Source organism: Dipteris shenzhenensis, chromosome 11 (genome assembly GCF_047967505.1).
Source record: "Dipteris shenzhenensis isolate YYH24624 ecotype China chromosome 11, Dip_SZ_1.0, whole genome shotgun sequence".
Classification (NCBI taxonomy): domain Eukaryota; kingdom Viridiplantae; phylum Streptophyta; class Polypodiopsida; order Gleicheniales; family Dipteridaceae; genus Dipteris; species Dipteris shenzhenensis.
The window spans coordinates 515277-533636 of NC_141606.1; the positions used below are offsets into that span (position 1 = coordinate 515277).

Consider the following 18360-nt stretch of genomic DNA (forward strand, 5'->3'; position numbering starts at 1 on the left):
GAGGCTCTCGCATTGTGCTACAAAGGGGGGAGCTCTCGGACCGTGTAGAGGGGGAGGATAGATTTTGTGAGGAGCTCCTAGACTATGTAGGGGGGAAGGAGGGGGGGAGGAAATATTCTGTGAGGAGCTTTCAAACTATGAAGGCACATTTTGGTATCTAGGGGGATCCATTATGAGAGGGGATAGAAGTTGCAGGAAGAGTGCCAGGGAGAAAGAAATGGTCGAGCAGGATAGAAGATGAAACATCTCGAAAGAAATGGAATAGAGGCTTAAGTTTGCAGTCCGAGCGCAAGGGAGAAGGAAACAATCAAGAGGGATAAAAGATGAAATAGTGAAGGGAATGGAGTAGTGGAGGCTTAAGTTTGTAGCTTGACTGCAAGGGAGAAAGAAAAGGTTAAGATGGATATCAGACAAAATAGTGAAGGGAATGGAACTATCAAGGTGAGAGCCACCACCGTGGTTGGCTTGAATTTTGATTATTTCAAGGTGACAGTACTACCTTGTATGGTAATGAGTGATTAGAGTTGATTAGCTTTGATGATTTATGTCCATGGTAATTATTGCCACCTTTTGCCGATGGTGGTGGCTAAGATTCCATTGAGGTGGCATCTAAGAGTACGAGCCATGTTTATGGTGGCAGCTAAGATTCCACCAAGCTGGCAGTCAATTACCAATAGAGTGCATGGTAATGAGTGATTAAGGTGATTAGGCTTCATCATTAACACTTGTGGGAATTACTACTACCTCCACCGTGGTTGGCATGAATTTTGATTATTTCAAGGCAACAGTACTACCTTGCATGGTAATGAGTTATGAGAGTTGATTAGCTTTGATGATTTATGTCCATGGTAATTATTGCCACTTTTTGCCGATGGTGGTGGCTAAGATTCCATTGAGGTGGCATCTAAGATTACCAACCATGTCTGTGGTGGCAGCTAAGATTCCACCAAGCTGGCACTCAATTACCAGTAGAGTGCATGGTAATGAGTGATTAAGGTGATTAGGCTTCATCATTAACACTTGTGGGAATTACTACTACCTTTCATTGGTCGTGGTGGCTCCGAGGTGGCATCTAAGATTACCAGCCACGTTTGTGATGGTGGCTAAGATTCCAATGGGTTGCCAGTTAATTACCAGCCACTACAGAGTGGCTTTTAATTACTCACCTACTAGATACCACCACCGAGCTTGCATGAGTTGTAGAATGCAAAGACAATTCCTCACCTACTAGCTACCACCACCGAGCTCGCATGAGTAGTAGAATGCAATTAGTTTTACCAGTCACCAGGCTTGCATGCTCAATAGAGTGTAGGTAATTACCGTAGTTAGCTACTACTAGTTAATTACTAGGATGGTGGCATCCGCTTTATGATTACCAACCACATCATAATTAATTACCACTACCATTGGTGGTGAGGTGGCATCTACAGTGGTGCCTAAGACTCCACTGAAGTGGAAGTTAATTACCAGCCACCACTGTGGTGGCCTACAATTAAAATGGCTCATGATTAAATTTGGATGGCACCCTTCTTGGATTTTGATTAATTAAGGTGGTGGTTCAAAATGGCTCATGATTATTTGGATGGCACACTAGGCCTCTAGCTGAAAAGGAAGAAAAAGTAGATGATCCCAGTGGCTTAAAATTTGATTAATATAAATGTTTGTGGCATTTGGCATTTGGCTACTTTGCTTAAAATTGCTCATGATTACTTGGATGGCACCCTCTTCAAGATTTTGATGAATTAAGGCAGTGGTTTAAAATGGCTCATGATTATTTGGATCGCAAACCAAGCCTCCGAGTCAAAAGGGAGAAGAAGAATATGATCCCTGGTGGCTCAAACTTTGTAATATATAAGGTACGTGGCATTTGGCTATTGCTCTCATCTGCCCCTACTCTACTACTTTGCTCCATGCACCCTCCTCGAACTCTGTTTTGCCCCTGCTCTACCACTCTTTTCACCATGCATGTTACTACTATCACCCCTTGATGCAACGTGATCCCCATCTTGTTTGACTTCTCATATAAGGTCATTGTGTTACACTCGTTATGACTTGAAATGCTTACTCTTGTGGAATCTCTTCATTCCCTTGGTTGATTCCCCCCACATCGGCATGTCACCACCTTGGATGGCATGCACACCTCTGACCTCTATATGGTTGTACTGTATGGATTCCTAGGAGATGTTGACGAAGGGCTAAGGATTTTCACAGTAGAGTACTCTTGTCTTGTTGGAGGGACCTTAGTCTAAGAGAAGCATTTGTACAATGTGCATGGTCTTTAGCCTGTCCATCATCTCCTCCATCAGCTCCCCAAAAAATTTGAATGTAGCAAGCTCGGCTGGTGGTAATACTGAGTTGTACAAATATCCTCTTGCTATCAACAATTGGCAATAGTAAGTTGTACAAATATCCTCTTGCTCAATGAGGCTCATAACCACTCAGTAATGGCTGGATATAATATTTTGGCCTCTAAGACTCTCGACTCATTGGATGTAACCTTTTGGTCTCTAAGGCTCTTAGCAATTGCTGAGTTTTTACAAATGTAATCCCTTTGATCAATTTGAGGCTCTCAATATAAATTGTTGTTAATTCTTATATAAAGCACTCAACAATGGTTGAGTGGTTATATGCTCGCTAGATGTAATCTTTTGGCCTTTAAGGCTCTCAACAATTGCTGAGTTTTTATAAATGTAAGATCTTCTATCAATTTTCGCTCTCAGAATAAATTATTGTTAATTTTTATATGACTTGTTATTGGATATACATGTAATCTTTTTTGCTCCATTTTTACTCGATGAATTGTAGTTGATTATCCGGATGGCACCACCGGGCCTCCAGTCACTATCGCAGTGGCTCGGAATACTTTTGCGCCCATTTAGGATTTATTGCAACAAGGATCAAAATACCAATAAAGTAAGACTACATTTTCTTTGGTTTAGGACCAAAGTAGTGCTAAAATAACTCAAACAACCCACCGCTACGTGGTTGCATGGAGATACATTTAGAAATATACAATTAAGCTTTTAGAAAGTACAATTAATAATATGGCTAGGGGAAAGGGCCATATCGACATGCATTATACAATATCCCTAGGGCACCAACTCCCTTTAGTAAGAATAGCTATGAAAATTTTGAGTATGAGATGAATTTAACATTGTATGCCATGAGTAAAAGTTAGTCAAACTAGCATGATTGTGTTCTACACTAAAAGAGCTTCAAATGTCTTTACACCTTGAAATTGGGGTAACACATGAAAAAGTTACATTATTTTGAAATGAATTGGGTTTTTGTCTTTTACTATATTTTTTGTTTTACCCCCCCTCATCCAAAAGACTCCCCAGGTCTTGGGTCTCACATATTATGAAAAATATGTACAAATCTTAAAATCTTTCATATTTTTTGAAGTACAGACCTTATGCTTTATGGTAGGGAGGATTGGAGACTATAATATTTTTCCCTTGCATATTTAAAACTTTTGTAGAAAACCCATGCATATTATGTATGGACCTTGTCCCCAGATACCCTAGATTTTGGACGAGGGTAGTAGCATAATACATATTACGCACCAGGACAATGTCCAAGATGCCACTAAATAGATATGGCATGTCATTATGGCCCTTGCCCCTAAAGGGGACCCCTTAAGGGCCATGTTGACAATTGCATTTTCCTTGGTGTACTAATATATAACTTCAAGAACTAGCGTAGTGTTTGTCATAGATCTCCTTCTGTTTGCCAACCCAGTGGTCATCATATATCTTCTACCGTAATAAGTAAAAATAGGTAACTCCATAACTCCAAGAACCAGTGCGACTTGAATTTTTCTTATCTGCATGGACGCCCTGCTCAGTGACATGTGGCAAAGCTGTTGGGTATAAAAGACTGGGCGATGACAAGTGGGCAGGCCAGAGACTGCGCTGTGCAAAGGAGGGAATGTCGAGCTTTGTAGTGTTCAAAATGATAGATTGTGTCTCATTATTATGCCAAGAACCTGCGTAGTGGTCGCTCCAAGCCAACCTTGAATTTTTATGATTTGCATGGGCGTGCTACCCTGTGACATGTGGTAAAGCTGCAGCAAAAGGTTGCGTCATGGCAGTGACAAAGTGAGGATCCTACTCTCCTAGTCACTAAGACAACATCCTAATACAACACTAATCTACGGAGGATGAAACCTAAGTGCAAGCATAATGAAGAGAGTGCTCATGACATGTATCTCAAGTCAATTAGGTTCCAAGATAGATTAGCTTGGACTCATAAAGAGAATCTTGAGATAGTGCAAAGTGCTTGATTGATATTACTTCAAATGAACCTCCCTTTTATAGGTGAGGGTACTTACATCCATTTTGCTTGCTCACATGTGGGATATCTCCTCCATGCCATGTGGCAGCTTGTCCTTTGCTCATACCTTTGCTCTACATGTGCTCATGGCACCACAACTCTCAACACCTCCCCTTGGTGCCATGATCCTTTGGCTACTGCAAGGTGGTCAGATGTGAGTTACAAATCCATCACCTCCCCTTAGTGCATACATTGCTACTTAAGGTGGTCAAGTGTGGTTTTTTACATGTCAATACCTCCCCTGGGTGCTTTCATAGCTACTCTCAGGTGGTCAGGTTTGATTACAAAACATAATAGGCAAGGTTGGCAAGGTTTTTGCTTTTCAATACATTCCATTGATGTCACCTTTTGGCTCATGGCTTGATGATGACTCCACGTAGTTGACTTGTTGATTCTTTAATCTGCAATCTTCTTCCTTGTGTCCGAGCTTCTTGCAATGGTGACACTTTGGTTTGTTCTTCAATCTGCAGTCACTTTGATAGTGACCCATCCTTCCGCAATGGTAGCATTTCACTGATGTTTTACTGAATAGTGCTTGTTCTTCATTATAGCTGTTGTATGTTGATGTCGATGTCGATGTCGATGCCTTTAACTCTCTTACTTTTTCGAGAAGAGAGGATACACATTCTTCAAACTTTGGATCTGGCAAATTCTTCAAAGTGGTTGTCAATGCACTATACTCTGCAGGCATGCTTTTAAGGAGAATTGCAAGTGCATCTTTCTCTCCTACTTTTGCATTTATGCCCTCTAGTTGAGTCATAATGCTTTTGATTTTGTTGACAAATTGTGCCATGGATTCATTGAAGCCCATGTGCATACCATAGAATTCAATCTTAAGATGGATTTCTTGGTTTTTGGCTTTTGCACCAAACACTGTGTTCAACTCATCCCATGCATCCTTGGCATAATCCTTAGAGTCTATATGATGAATGATGTTTGGACCCAAGTGCAATCCAATGAGTGATAGTGCTGCTTCATCTTTTTCCTTCCAAGCATCATTTTGTGCAGTGGGTATATCTTCTTTTACAATCTTCCAAAGCTTTTGGTGCATCAGAAGATATCTCATTTGTGTAGACCATGTGTGAAATCCATCCCCGGTGAACTTCTCAACAGTTGGAGTGCGGATTGCCATTGCAAAGGTCTTACCAGTTTGATGATATTTTCAAATCTGGCAGTGTCTAATTGCATACAGAAAATCTAGGTTGACAGGTGCGTAGAGCTTGAAAAGACAATCACTTTTCCTTTTTGGAGCGTGTCCAAATTCTTCCTGGATTGCAAGTTATGGCTTGTTGAAGCTTTTGTGAAGAAGAGGGGCCTTTGATGATGTGGCACAAGAGGTCATATGCAGAATTCAAATTGTGCTTACAAAGGGAGTGTGCTTGTGCATGCTGATGTGGCAATCTTTTGACCCAACTAGGTGAACCCAAGGTTACAGTAACTTTACCATGGTCCAACTAAATCATGCAATTCAACCTAACCATAAACTAACCTTGGCTGCTTTCAATAACCCTAGTCACTTCTTATCTGCCACATGGCATTTTTGGGAAGACCTTGGAGAAGGAAGAGAAGGTTTGAAGCTTTCTCTGCGACGACGGCGACGAAGACGTCGGTGCTCAGCGAGTCGTCGTAGGAGCCGTTGAAGCTCGTGAGGCTTTGGAGGTTTCGTTGGTCATTCGGAAAAGGTAAGAGATCTGGAGCGTTCTCCAGCCAGACCCATGGCTGTGCGCATAGCTAGTCCATCACGCTGAGACGGCACTGTGTATTGCTGTTGGCTATGGAGCCTCTTCTATCGCAGGGATGTTGAGGCTGCTGGCTGGTGAGTAGTCCGTGAAGGTCACTAGGTAGCGTGGGCTTCTTGTTGAAGCTGCTGTTGCGCTTAGCTTCGTTGGAGGGCTCGTACCTTTGTGGTTGCTGCACTTCGTGTTTGCTTGCTATTGCTGCAAACAAAGATGCTCAGGCGACAGGGATGGCCATTCATGGCGTAGCTGGAGAAGAAGACACTGTTGGCTTGCTTCAGTTGGTGCAGTCGACGTTGTGAGCAGCAGTGCCAAACCTGCGCTCTTTGAGTTGTTGGGAGCTTCTATTGCTTTGTCTCTTTTAGTCAAGAGTATGTTTAAAAACATCTCTCATTCTCAGCAGATCCACAGGAGGTCTCTCACAAATCTTTTTTTGAAAGACTCTCCCTATCTCTCTCTCTCTCAAGAATGACGGAAATATCTCATAGCAATGAACGGAAATCTTCAACTCTCATGGACGGAATTCTTTCAACGGGAGAATGAAAGAATGAACACTAAAAGTGAACACTCAACTCAATCTACAACTAATCTAGGAGAACTAGACCTAAGCTCTGATACCATGACAAAGTGAGGATCCTACTCTCCTAGTCACTAAGACAACATCCTAATACAACACTAATCTACGGAGGATGAAACCTAAGTGCAAGCATAATGAAGAGAGTGCTCATGACATGTATCTCAAGTCAATTAGGTTCCAAGATAGATTAGCTTGGACTCATAAAGAGAATCTTGAGATAGTGCAAAGTGCTTGATTGATATTACTTCAAATGAACCTCCCTTTTATAGGTGAGGGTACTTACATCCATTTTGCTTGCTCACATGTGGGATATCTCCTCCATGCCATGTGGCAGCTTGTCCTTTGCTCATACCTTTGCTCTACATGTGCTCATGGCACCACAACTCTCAATAAGGTGGTCAAGCCAGAGACTACTCTGCACAAAGCAGTGCAGGAAAGCATGATGTAGTCAGGCCAAAGATTGCGCTACACGAAGTAGGACAGAGCTGTCGTGTATCGAGCTCTGCAATGTTCAGAATAAATAGATTGTGTCTCATTATTACACCATTGCGGCATCATGACATCGGGAAAATTTTCAGCGAGAGCACGAGTCTGTCTTGAATTCAAAATCTTACCCAAGAAGGCATCGCGTTGTAGCCCCAAAATGGCCCCGAAAATAGTTTCGCGATTGGCTACACCCAAACAAATGTTGACCCCTTGGAAATGCCATACCAAATGTTTGGCTCCTTTTCCAACAAATCCTTCTATCTGCTTCATGTAAAATTCCTCCTAATTCTCCATTCAGGAATGCAATATTGATACAAGTGGGTTTTTGCATGCAAGAAAGAGCCAAAATCAACTAGATTATGTTTACCTGATTACCAGTGCAAAGGTTTCCTCAAAGTCAATGCCCCCCCCTATGAGGCATATCCTTCGTCACTAACCTTACCTTATACTTCTTTAGATTCATGCATGGTGGGAGACTATGGCAAAGTGATTCATAGAGGATGCAAATTTTTGTGAGGTTTAATTAGGGATGCCTACTTAAATCTATGCTTTGTTATGCTAGCTTGCTCTGTATCATGGGTAATTTTTGACACTTGCTAATAATACTAGTATGCTTAGTGTTATGGTATAGCTAGTTGTATGGTTGTTGTTATGGTATACTAGTATAATTGGTGTTATGGTATAGCTAGTTGTATCTCCAAATTACTTCATGGTATTTTGGGTTAGTTCAATTAACACTAAAGTTGTTAGATGGTTGGTTGTTGGTTTGTTTGATGTCTACATGTCATGCATAAATTATGTTAGGATATTGTGATTTGGTAATTTATTCAAGCATAATTGTGCTAGGATTTTATCAATTGGTAATCCATTCAATTAATTGTTACTAACATGTGAGTACTGATTATAAAATGGATGAAGTGTTATTCATTGAAATGGCAAACAAGTGGTGGAATGGCAAAAATTTCTTTCAATATTATGAATACTTTTGAATTTAATACTTACGGAGTATGGACTACAAGGAATGGGTATTGAAGGAAGTAATCTTTGATGGATTATTAATTTAGAAATGACCTTGCGACTTCGACTACCTTCAAAACTTTGTACGCATGTAAGCCATAGAGACAAATGAATACCTAAAACGCTACATTCATCTCAAATTCCATATAGAAAAGAGTTGATAAGAATGTAAGAATCCATAAAAAGAGACGTAACTTTCAACTATATGCCATTGAAGGCAGCTTGTGTAACAGGACTTGTTGGAGCAGTTAAAGACCAAACTTGAGACACTCGAGAGATATGCTTCTCTCCTGCTTAAAAGCGAAGGCACTAGGACATTCAAGGAACGAAGCACGCATTGGATCGGAGAGAGGTTCTATTATGTAGTTCGATCATTAGCTTCATCATTGGCATCGTTATGCGCCTCTACAGATCGTTGCGAAGTGCACTTCACAATTTGACAGCCTGCGTTCGCTCAAAGGGGCGAAAGAGAATTGAACAAGAGAAGATCGAAAAGCTGCAGAAAGCTAGGAAAGAACTCGGCATTGATGCCACCACCTTCAACATTGCGGTCGTGGATCAACCTGGAGGGTCTGGCCTGATCGATTCGCTGCTGCAACGGAGCGACTATGAACCAGGTTCTCCAGCAAGAATTTGCTTGTAAACTAGTCTCATGTCATGCTAATTGCTTGCGTATGCGCAGTCTCAATATTGTCATCGATCTGCATCGCTTGTGGTGTCGCTGGCTTCTCATGGAACTTGTACATACAAGCTACCTTTTACATGTGTGTCATTGGTTCTCAGGTGTCACAGAAACTCAGATAACCGAGGGAATAAAGAAGTACACTCGCCCAAATGATCCAACCTTCCATCATGTTGCGCTCTGGGAGATTTCGGCCAGGTTACCCAACCTTCAGTGGGAGTCGAATTTCGAAGAGCAAAAGCTCTATGCTTTCGACAGCTTCCTGGTGGTCGTAGAAGATGTTACGGAGGAGGAGTTAAGCATTGCAAGAAAAACGACGGAATGGGAAAAGCCCTGCTTTTTCGTGCAAACGGATGCAGACTTGGAGGTAAAAGCTATAGCAAGGCGCAACAAGAAGGCGATGCAGGATGCAAGTAAAGAGCTGAGGGAAAGAATTGCAGCAAGATTTGAAGCGAACTTAAATGTGTTGGGCCTATCGACAGCCCAAAAGTCTCTCCTGAAAATATTGAATGTAAGCGTGCATTGGTTCACAAATCCGGACGCGTACGTGTTTCATGGAGACAGAAGCTTGCCTTACATGGACGAGCCTGAGCTTCAAGGCCTTCTCCTCAAGAAATGAGCTTCCTTCCTCGCCATCTTCTCAACAACCCATGTGCCTTAGAGGCCCTCTATGTCTTTTATTTGGTGACTGTGTCGAACAAGAAAGGGTGCATGTGAATGTGTGAAGGCCCCTCTATTTGAAGATACTAGTATGACAATGTGGACGTTCAATTTCTCATGGTCGCCAAGTCCCAAGGCCCATATATATTATTCCCTAACTACGACAGTTTCGCTTGCATTTGACTCATAGGTCCCCTCTTTATCTTGAGCATGTTTCGCTTGCATTTGACTCATAGGTCCCCTCTTTATCTTGAGCATTTTATCTCCTATAACCTTTATGCTCCTCTCGAACACTCCAACTTAACTCATACTTTAGACCATTTATGACTGATGGAAATGAATATTTAGGGCAAGACTCTAACATCTATGCATATTCCAATACTACTTAAAGATATCTCCTTATCATCTTATGATGTTTAATTAATTAATCCTAATTTTTTTCTAGATTGGTAAGAATGAGTGATTGTAACACTATTGAACCACCGCCAAGTAGGGAAGTAATGGCTTTACACGTTATAATAAATGTAGATCTCTCTCTCTCTCTCTCTCTCCCCCCCCCCCCTTTGAAACCTTGAGGAAACCTTAACACAATGTTTAGTCTCTGTTTAGTACTCACTTGAGATTTATAATCATCTAAGCGATGTGACGTCGAAGGTCTAAGTTGCAAGCATATGACATTGCATGCTTTCTTCAGCTTCCCACACTGATGGCTTCCCCTAGAGAGTCCTTTGACTAGTGGATTTCATCCATTGGTTCTTATGCCTTAGTAGACAATAATTTACCCTACCTTCTATAATCCAAGAGTAATCCAATGAGAATCCAATCCATCTTGAGATATTTCCTTCCTACTAATGATCCCTCTCTTCAGTTTTTTGATAGACTTATCCATGGTCACTATGTCCGATTGCTTCCTCTTCTCACCAATGGGTCCCATTGGATGTTTTCAACTATCTTAACAAGAGGGAAAACTTTAACTAGACTCTAGGTAGGGCCATGGATAATGTCCTTATCTCTCTCCATGATGAGTACACTATTCCCCTATAGGGCCCTTCATCTTCTCCCCTTCATTTGATAGAATGAGATGTAGCCCTTTCTGTGCTCCTTATAACTAGCAAGTTTGATGGCAATATTGAACAACCTTCCAAGGGTCCTTCTGTATCCACAAGTGGTGGAGCGGGTCCGCCGTCTGCATCCACAAGTTGTGGAGTAGATGATATAAACCTAGACACAGAGCTTGAGGAACATGCTATAGACCTAGCCCTATAGCATGCTATGAGTCATGTCATCCTATCAGCATACCCTGCTCATGCAAACCCTTCCTCTACCTATGATCCAAATGAGGCAATAACACCTTGTGTCGACCAATCCAATAACTATTGAGGGTGATGAATACCTCCCCTTTACTGATGTGTTGGAGGAGACTGGGCTTTCAAATGATGAGGAACTATGCTACCTATCAAACGATGCACCAGAAAAAGGGGTCTAGTTGGACAATGCAATGGATACTCTTCGCGGGACAAGGTAAAAAAGGTATGACCTTTATAGGGTTTGGGATTAATTATCATTTTTCTTTCTTTTACTGTCTCAATTTCCAATCAATATCTCTACATTTTTGTATATTCTGTTCTTGCATAGAATATTCCCAGTCTCTGTCTTCAATTGGCAGTGCATCAAAATTAGGGTTTCATGATACCAAACCTTAACTTAATATTAGTCTTCAATTGCCAGTGCATCAAAATTAGGGTTTCATTATACCAAACGTTAACTTAATATTATCAATCTCTTATTTTGCCTCATTGTTGGATATCCATGGCACCACAATCCTCAACGAGATTTTCAAAATGAAATATGTATTAATAGCCTCACTTGGAATCACATTCTTGGGAGTGGGAGGAAAGGGACTTCCTGTGGTGGGTATAGCCTTTCATTCTTTGTGTAACTCCACATTCAGCCTTGAGGTAGCCTTGACAGTTGGTGGCATCGACATGTAGAGATTTCAAGGTTGGCTATGCACCCATGTCAACTTCTTGTCCCTTTTCTTCTACATTGATATGCTCTTCCAAGTCCGAAAAAAGTCTTACTAGGGCAAAATCCTCTATGGAGTGCCCAGAGTAGCCCAAAGGTGGCTCAAAGGTTGAGCTTGGACTCTACATCTATGGCAAATCCAAAGATTCATAAGTTCTTAACACTTCTACTTGACCTAACACATCACCAAACATCCTAGTCTGGAAATTACTGACTACATCATTCATATCAAGCCTCGATAGTGCTTTAGCAGGACCTTGAAACTTCTCAAGAATAGTGTCAAAACTTGTATCGGAAATATCTCAAACATCTGTAGCCACAACACACAAGATTGTAAATTTTTTCATGCTCGAATCTATAATAGGTCTATAATATAGAGAATTGTTACATGATGAATGCGAATTTTAATATCAATCTTCAATTCTTGCATGATGTTTAGAACCATAATGGATATCTAGATAGTGATCTAAAAAATGTAACAATCACAATCCATGATGTGAGTAGTCGAAGCAACACCCCAACCATCAACAGCTATTATACTATGTGCTCCTATTAAACAAACACACCTTCAACTATCAGCCCATTTGCACTCAACATCTCTAAATCTAAAACTGTAATCAAATATGGGCATCACATAACCAAGATGATAAGCTTTACCAATCACACAATTGGTTGGGAAGTTGCAACTATGAGCACACAACTAGACAAGCTTCAAGGCTAGGAAGGATATAGATCAGGCAGAGAGTAGCACAGTGGAGAACACAAAGAGACTATGCAATTTTGGTAAGATATGTGAGATATGTACAATTCCCTAAAGTTATATTTGACTAGTGCTCCACGCAAGCTTGCTGTGTCTTTGGAAAGTTTTGAAAAGTAGTCCTCCATCTTGGATGAAATCCAACATAGAGTGGATGTCTTGGAAGAGGCCTGCATAGACACTGCTAAACAATTCCACCAACTCCAAGCGCAGCTGATAGAATTAGATAGAGTTCTTGCAATGAATGAGCAGCAAGTGGAGGTGCTGGGGAGGTACTGAAGGAGAACATCCACACCCTTAGGATGAGGTAGGAAGGAATCAAGAGATATCTTGATGTTGTACTGAGTCAAATTGTGTTATTGATGAGTGGCTACAATAGTTAGAAAATAAATTCTACAAAAGCATCTGCCATTTGGGCTGGACATGCAAAATGAAAGAGCCTTGAAGGGAACAAGTAGCCCTTGGAAAAAAGGAGCCTCAGGAAGAAGGGTCAATCCTCCCATCAAGGAAGCTCTCAGTCGACATAGCCCAAAGATCTCAAAGCAACCTAATAAAAGGAGCTCAAAGCAAAAAGTAAAAATGTGGAACCAGTTCCCTGAGGGAAAGGAGCAACAAGTGTCGATTCTCTCATCAGGAAGCTAAAAGTCCTCAAAGCAATCGGATGTAGTTAGAAGACCTCAATATATGAGATATATTTGTTCAATTATTAATGAAACCACTCTTTAATTATTGCCAAAGTTGTCAAAAGTTTGCAGCCATTTCAATACATGATTCATTTATACAAACAAGGATCACAACCAGCATCATGGTTGTTTTAGGATGGAAACCAACATAGTGCTAGTACAAGATAAGTGGTCACCAACACCATGGTTGATTGCACATGATATATGGTTCCTTGAGGGGTCCCCTTTAGTGGAAAGGGCCATATCAACATATCGATATGGCCCTTGCTCCTAAAGGGGACACCTTAAGGACCATATCAACATTTGCATTATACATTCTATTTTAGTTTCACAACTAGCACGGTGTTTGGTTGCACATGATAAGTCATCCAGGATTAACTACCAACAACTTCCCCCAGCATGTGGTTTCCTTTGATTATTACAAGATGAAAGGCATACAATTCATTCGTTGAGGTTTTGTGGTCATCGGCTCGATGTTTTTGCAAGATAAGTGGCGAATATTGGGATTTACTAAAACAAGCATGGGGATTTACTAAAACAAGTATGATGGGTTTGGGATTTATTAAAGCAAACATAGTGGTTGCACAAGTCAAGTGTAAATGCATTTTTCATTTTTCCAAGATAATTGGAATACATTTTCTTGGTTAACTACACCCATGTAATGAGAATACATTTTCTTATACTATCCTAGTCGTCCACTACTCCAAGACACCCCATGATGTGCTCATGCATGTCTAAATACATTTTGAAGACAATTGCCCTTATTTTGTCTAGACACAACTTGTAAGGTAGCCTAAGTTCTCTGTGGGTCCAAAGGGAGACTCTGAGTGCTACCATATTGAATGCATTCATGTCACATGCACTCATTGTAGTTTAAAGAAGAGGAAATTTGATGTCTGTCCAAACGAAATGAGGGAACATAATCCTATTGCTCTAAAATGGAGGAGATTTGAACATGGTAATGTTGAAGGCTCAGAGAAAAAAAAGATGGCTACGCTCATATACGAGAACTCAATCAAGGGAGTTTATAGATCACTTGGTTCAATCCATCCCCAATATGTGCATCACAATTTCATGACCAACTAGCAAGGTAAGCAATTCAAAAAGCGCCTTGCTAATTTTCCCCATGATGCTATTCTCTGTGAAAGTCATAAATCTTGTAGAAAATTACTCACATCTCTCCACGGAGCAATGCTCTAACACAACCAGATCTCAAGTCGTTCAAAGCTTTCTGGGCTAGCTCATAGTTTATGTGTGTTTTGCAGCAATACACATTCCTAGCTTTGAGTATCTTGTTGTACTAGCACATACAATGCTCAAAGCTCCTTTGCCCAATCAAAAGGTCGAGGTTGCTCCCCAAGTCTCGGACTCAACTTTCGCCCACAAACCCCAGGAGACTGCCTCGTTCATCATTGGATCCTCTTCGTCCCCATGGGTAGGGCTCATGAAAGCCCTCCAATTTTGCAACATACCCTAGTACAGCAGACCCTGAGCGGCTACAACACCATGTCAATCGAGCAGCTCTCACATGCCAATCAAATGGAGCTCTAGCTGTCAGCTGGATGTGATGGCCCAACTCCTGTAAGTGGTGCAAAAAATTTTGCAAAGGAGGCAATATCATGCCTCCCAGCTATCATCCCTCTCCTCTAGGCACAACTCAGCACACACGATAGCCACACGCTTATGGTCATCGCACAAGCTACATGGCAAATGCCCTCGACAGAGCATAGGAATACCGGGCCAAGTCCAAAGAGCTAGAATTCTCCCTCAGCAAGCTCAAGGATGAGCTTTCTGTCAATGAATCCCTGGTCCACCCTCATGGACCAGTTAGATAAGGTAGAATCCATCCTTCGTGCCATGAAAGAACACAGGGTGCAAGCTGAGGACCAGCAAGCTAGACTCCGAAGGGATCCGACATGCAGTTCCAAACCCTCTAGGATCTCTTAGCTCAGGAGCACACCGTCATAGTCACCATGTAGGAAGAAAACGAGAGCTTGCACACCTCTCATCATCGCCTAGATAAATCGACATTGGAATACAGGGAGTAGCAAGAGTTCCATATGTATCGGGAGGTCTTCACACAATTTGCCACTTACACGCACACCACACGCACCATCCCCCAAACACTCCAAATGCACTTCGATGCACTCTGCACAAAAAATATGATCTTCCACATAGACCTCACTGGTGTATGACCCGAACTACTTTGGAAATTAAGTCCTGTGAGGACATAATGGAAGCTGAGAGGGTGAGAGAAAGCTTGAGAGACACAAGTTTTTGGTGGGTGAAGAACACCCTAATCTTCTATTTCATCCATATATATATGTGTTTGAGTATTGTACATAACCGGGGTTAAGGTACAGTGGCCTTTAACCCCCACAACCTCCCACTTAAAGACCAATGTGCCTTTAAGGGAGAACAACCTATGAGCATACTATCCAATGCCCATCAATACACAACAATACTTAAACCACTGACTAGGTAGACTCTTTGTCAACATATCTATAGGGTTATCATCTATATGAACCTTGACAAGCTCTATGTGCTTGTCCTCAAGTACCTCCTTGTGATAAAATGGTACCTAACCTCAATGTGTTTGGTCTTTGCATGAAAGACCGAATTCCCTGCTAGCTGAATAGCACTCATGGAATCACTATGCAATGCCAGTACACCTATATGAATCCCCAAATCTGTCACTAGCTAATCAAGCCATATAGCCTCCTTGCAACCCTCTATGGCTACAACATACTCGACCTCTGTGGTAGACAAAGCAATGCACGTCTGTGCACAAGACATCCACGATGTTGTACCACCTACAAAGGTGAACACATAACTAGAAGTGGATCTCCTGCTATCCACATGCCTTGCATAGCCCGAATCTGTATACCCAAATACACGCATCTCTCCTTTGCCAAAGTAGATACCCACCTCCTTGTTACCCTTCATGTACGTCATGATGCACTTAACTGCCTCCCAATGCCTCTTTCTTGGATTAGCCATATACCGGCTAACAACTCCCACTGCAAATGCAATGTCCGGTCTAGTAGCTATCATATCATACATAAGACTCCCAACTACTGATGCATATGGAACCTTGGCTATCATGGCCCTCTCCTCATCTGATTTGGGACTATCTACCTGACTCAGTTTCACATATGGAGCCAATGGAGTACTTACTGCCTTCCCCCCCTCCATATTGAAATGTTGCAACACTTTTGTAACATACTCCTTCTGTGAAAGCCAAAGGAGTTTCCTACTTCAGTCACACGTGATGCGCATACCAAGAATATGACCTGCAGGTCCCAAATCTTTCATGTCAAAGGCCTCATGCAACTTGGCCTTCAATGCATCAAGCTCATAAGTGTTCTTGCTAGCCAATAACATATCATCCACATAAAGTGCCAGGAGTATCAGGCTATTATCCTGAGCCCTTTTAGTGTAGAGGCAGTGATCAATCTCACTTCTTCTGAAACCTTGGGACCGAATGAAAGAATCAAACTTGTGATACCATTCTCTAGGCGCTTGCTTAAGGCCATAGAGACTCTTTTTCAGCTTGCAAACCAAATGCTCTTTGCCCTTTTCTTCAAAGCCTTCTGGCTGTATCATGTAAATTTCCTCATGCAAATCCCCATGCAAGAAAGTTGTTTTGACATCCATCTGCATAAGCTCCATATCCTCTATTGCCACAAGTCCAAGTACACATCTAAGTGTGGTCATCTTCACAACCAGAGAGAATATCTCATCAAAGTCCACACCCTTCTCTTGCTTGAACCCTTTAGCAACCAAACAGGCCTTGTACTTAGGCACATCATCAGCTATGACCTTCATCTTGTAGACCCATTTACATGGCAATGGTTTCTTTCCATGTGGCAAAGAAACCAAGTCCCAAGTCTCATTCTTTATGAGTGAACTCATCTTTGATTGGATAGCATACTCCACTTGCACTGATCCTCACACATCATAGCCTCTCTGTAGCAAGAAGGCTCCCTACAATTAGTAATAAGCATCACATAGTCTACCCCTAGAACAAATCTCTCAAGCAGTCTAGACACTCTAGATGTTCTTCTCAAGGGCATTTCAGCTTGCTGTTCCACCTGCATATCAGCCACATTTGGCTCATCATTGCCACCAATAGATGATCCATCATCTGCCCTTGATTGTGTACTTATGGGAATACCTAGTGGCACCATTTCCTGCACATTCGGTGCATGGACAGCTTGCTGTCTATGAGTTGTCTATCAACATATGCGGGTGGATTCACATCTTGGAAAGTGATTCTCCTCATTTCCACATCCTCATGGGTGTCTTATGCATCTTCTTCTCAATGAAGACCACATCATGGCTTTGTATGATTTTTTGTGCTTCTGGATCCCAGAGATGATAGCTCATCTCTCCACTTTCACCATAACCTAGAAAGATGCATTTCCTAGACTAAGGATCTAGCTTCTTCCGAAGCTCTTTTGGCACATGTGCATACGCCGCCTCACACCCAAATATATGCAAATAAGAGGCCTTCTTGCCACTCCATGCCTCTTCAGGAATACCACCATCCAAACTCCTGCTAAGTGATCTATTGATCACATGCATTGCAATCTTCATTGCCTCAACCCAAAAACCACCAGAAAGACTTGCATTGGAAAGCATACATTGCAACCTTTCTTGAATGGTGCGGTTCATTTGTTCTGCAACTAGATTCTACTCTGGAGTATGAGGGGACGTGAGCTCCCTCTTAATCCCACGTGTATCACAGAAATGCTAAAAGTCATGAGAGATATACTCTCCACCATTATCAATTCGTAGGCATTTAAGCATTCTACCTGATTGATTTTCAGCCAAATCCAACCATTTTTGAAATACTTGGAACACATCGCTCTTCTGAGCTATAGCATAAGCCCACACTTTCCTAGTTACATCATCAATGAATGTCACATAGTATTCAGCCTCGCCTAATGACCGTGTAGGCATGGGACCACATACGTCTAAATGCACCAAATCAAGCCTTTCAAGCTCTTTCTTTCCCCTTCTTTTATGGGCTGATTTAGTCTGCTTCCCATAGAGACAGTGCTCACAAAATTCAAAATCAAAAAAACTCAAATGCGGTACATAACCCAAATGGCATAAGAGTTTCATTCCATTCTAGCTCATGTGCCCCAACCTGCAATGCCACAAAGAAGTACTTGGCTACTCGGTTATTGCAACAACATGATCAGACACCCCTGATACATGTAAGGGATATAAAGTCCCACACTTGGCACCCTTGGCCAAAACCATAGAGCCCTTTTGAATTTCTAACTCTGAAAGCCAAAAGTGGTCTAAAAACTAGCATCATCTAGCTGACCTACTGAAATAAGACTCTTGGTCAACTTAGGCACAAGTCTCACATTTTTCAAAACAAATGCAGA

The 18360-nt window shown here is 41.7% G+C and overlaps 1 protein-coding gene across 1 annotated transcript; it reads left to right on the top strand.

Annotated features, from left to right (window-relative positions):
• The first annotated feature begins 8548 nt into the window (after positions 1 to 8548).
• Positions 8549 to 9532, top strand: LOC147896451 (uncharacterized). Its single transcript, XM_087381880.1, has 2 exons — positions 8549 to 8768; positions 8935 to 9532. Exons 1-2 carry the CDS (start codon positions 8549 to 8551, stop codon positions 9450 to 9452), a joined length of 738 nt encoding a protein of 245 aa, XP_087238006.1. The 3' UTR covers positions 9453 to 9532.
• Positions 9533 to 18360: the final 8828 nt, after the last annotated feature.

Excerpts from the sequence above, each read along its gene's own strand:
- LOC147896451 (XM_087381880.1), top strand. The coding sequence starts at position 8,549 with ATGCGCCTCTACAGATCGTTGCGAAGTGCACTTCACAATTTGACAGCC. Across the intron at positions 8,769-8,934 it reads ACGGAGCGACTATGAACCAG|GTGTCACAGAAACTCAGATA; the intron begins GTTCTCCAGCAA and ends ATTGGTTCTCAG.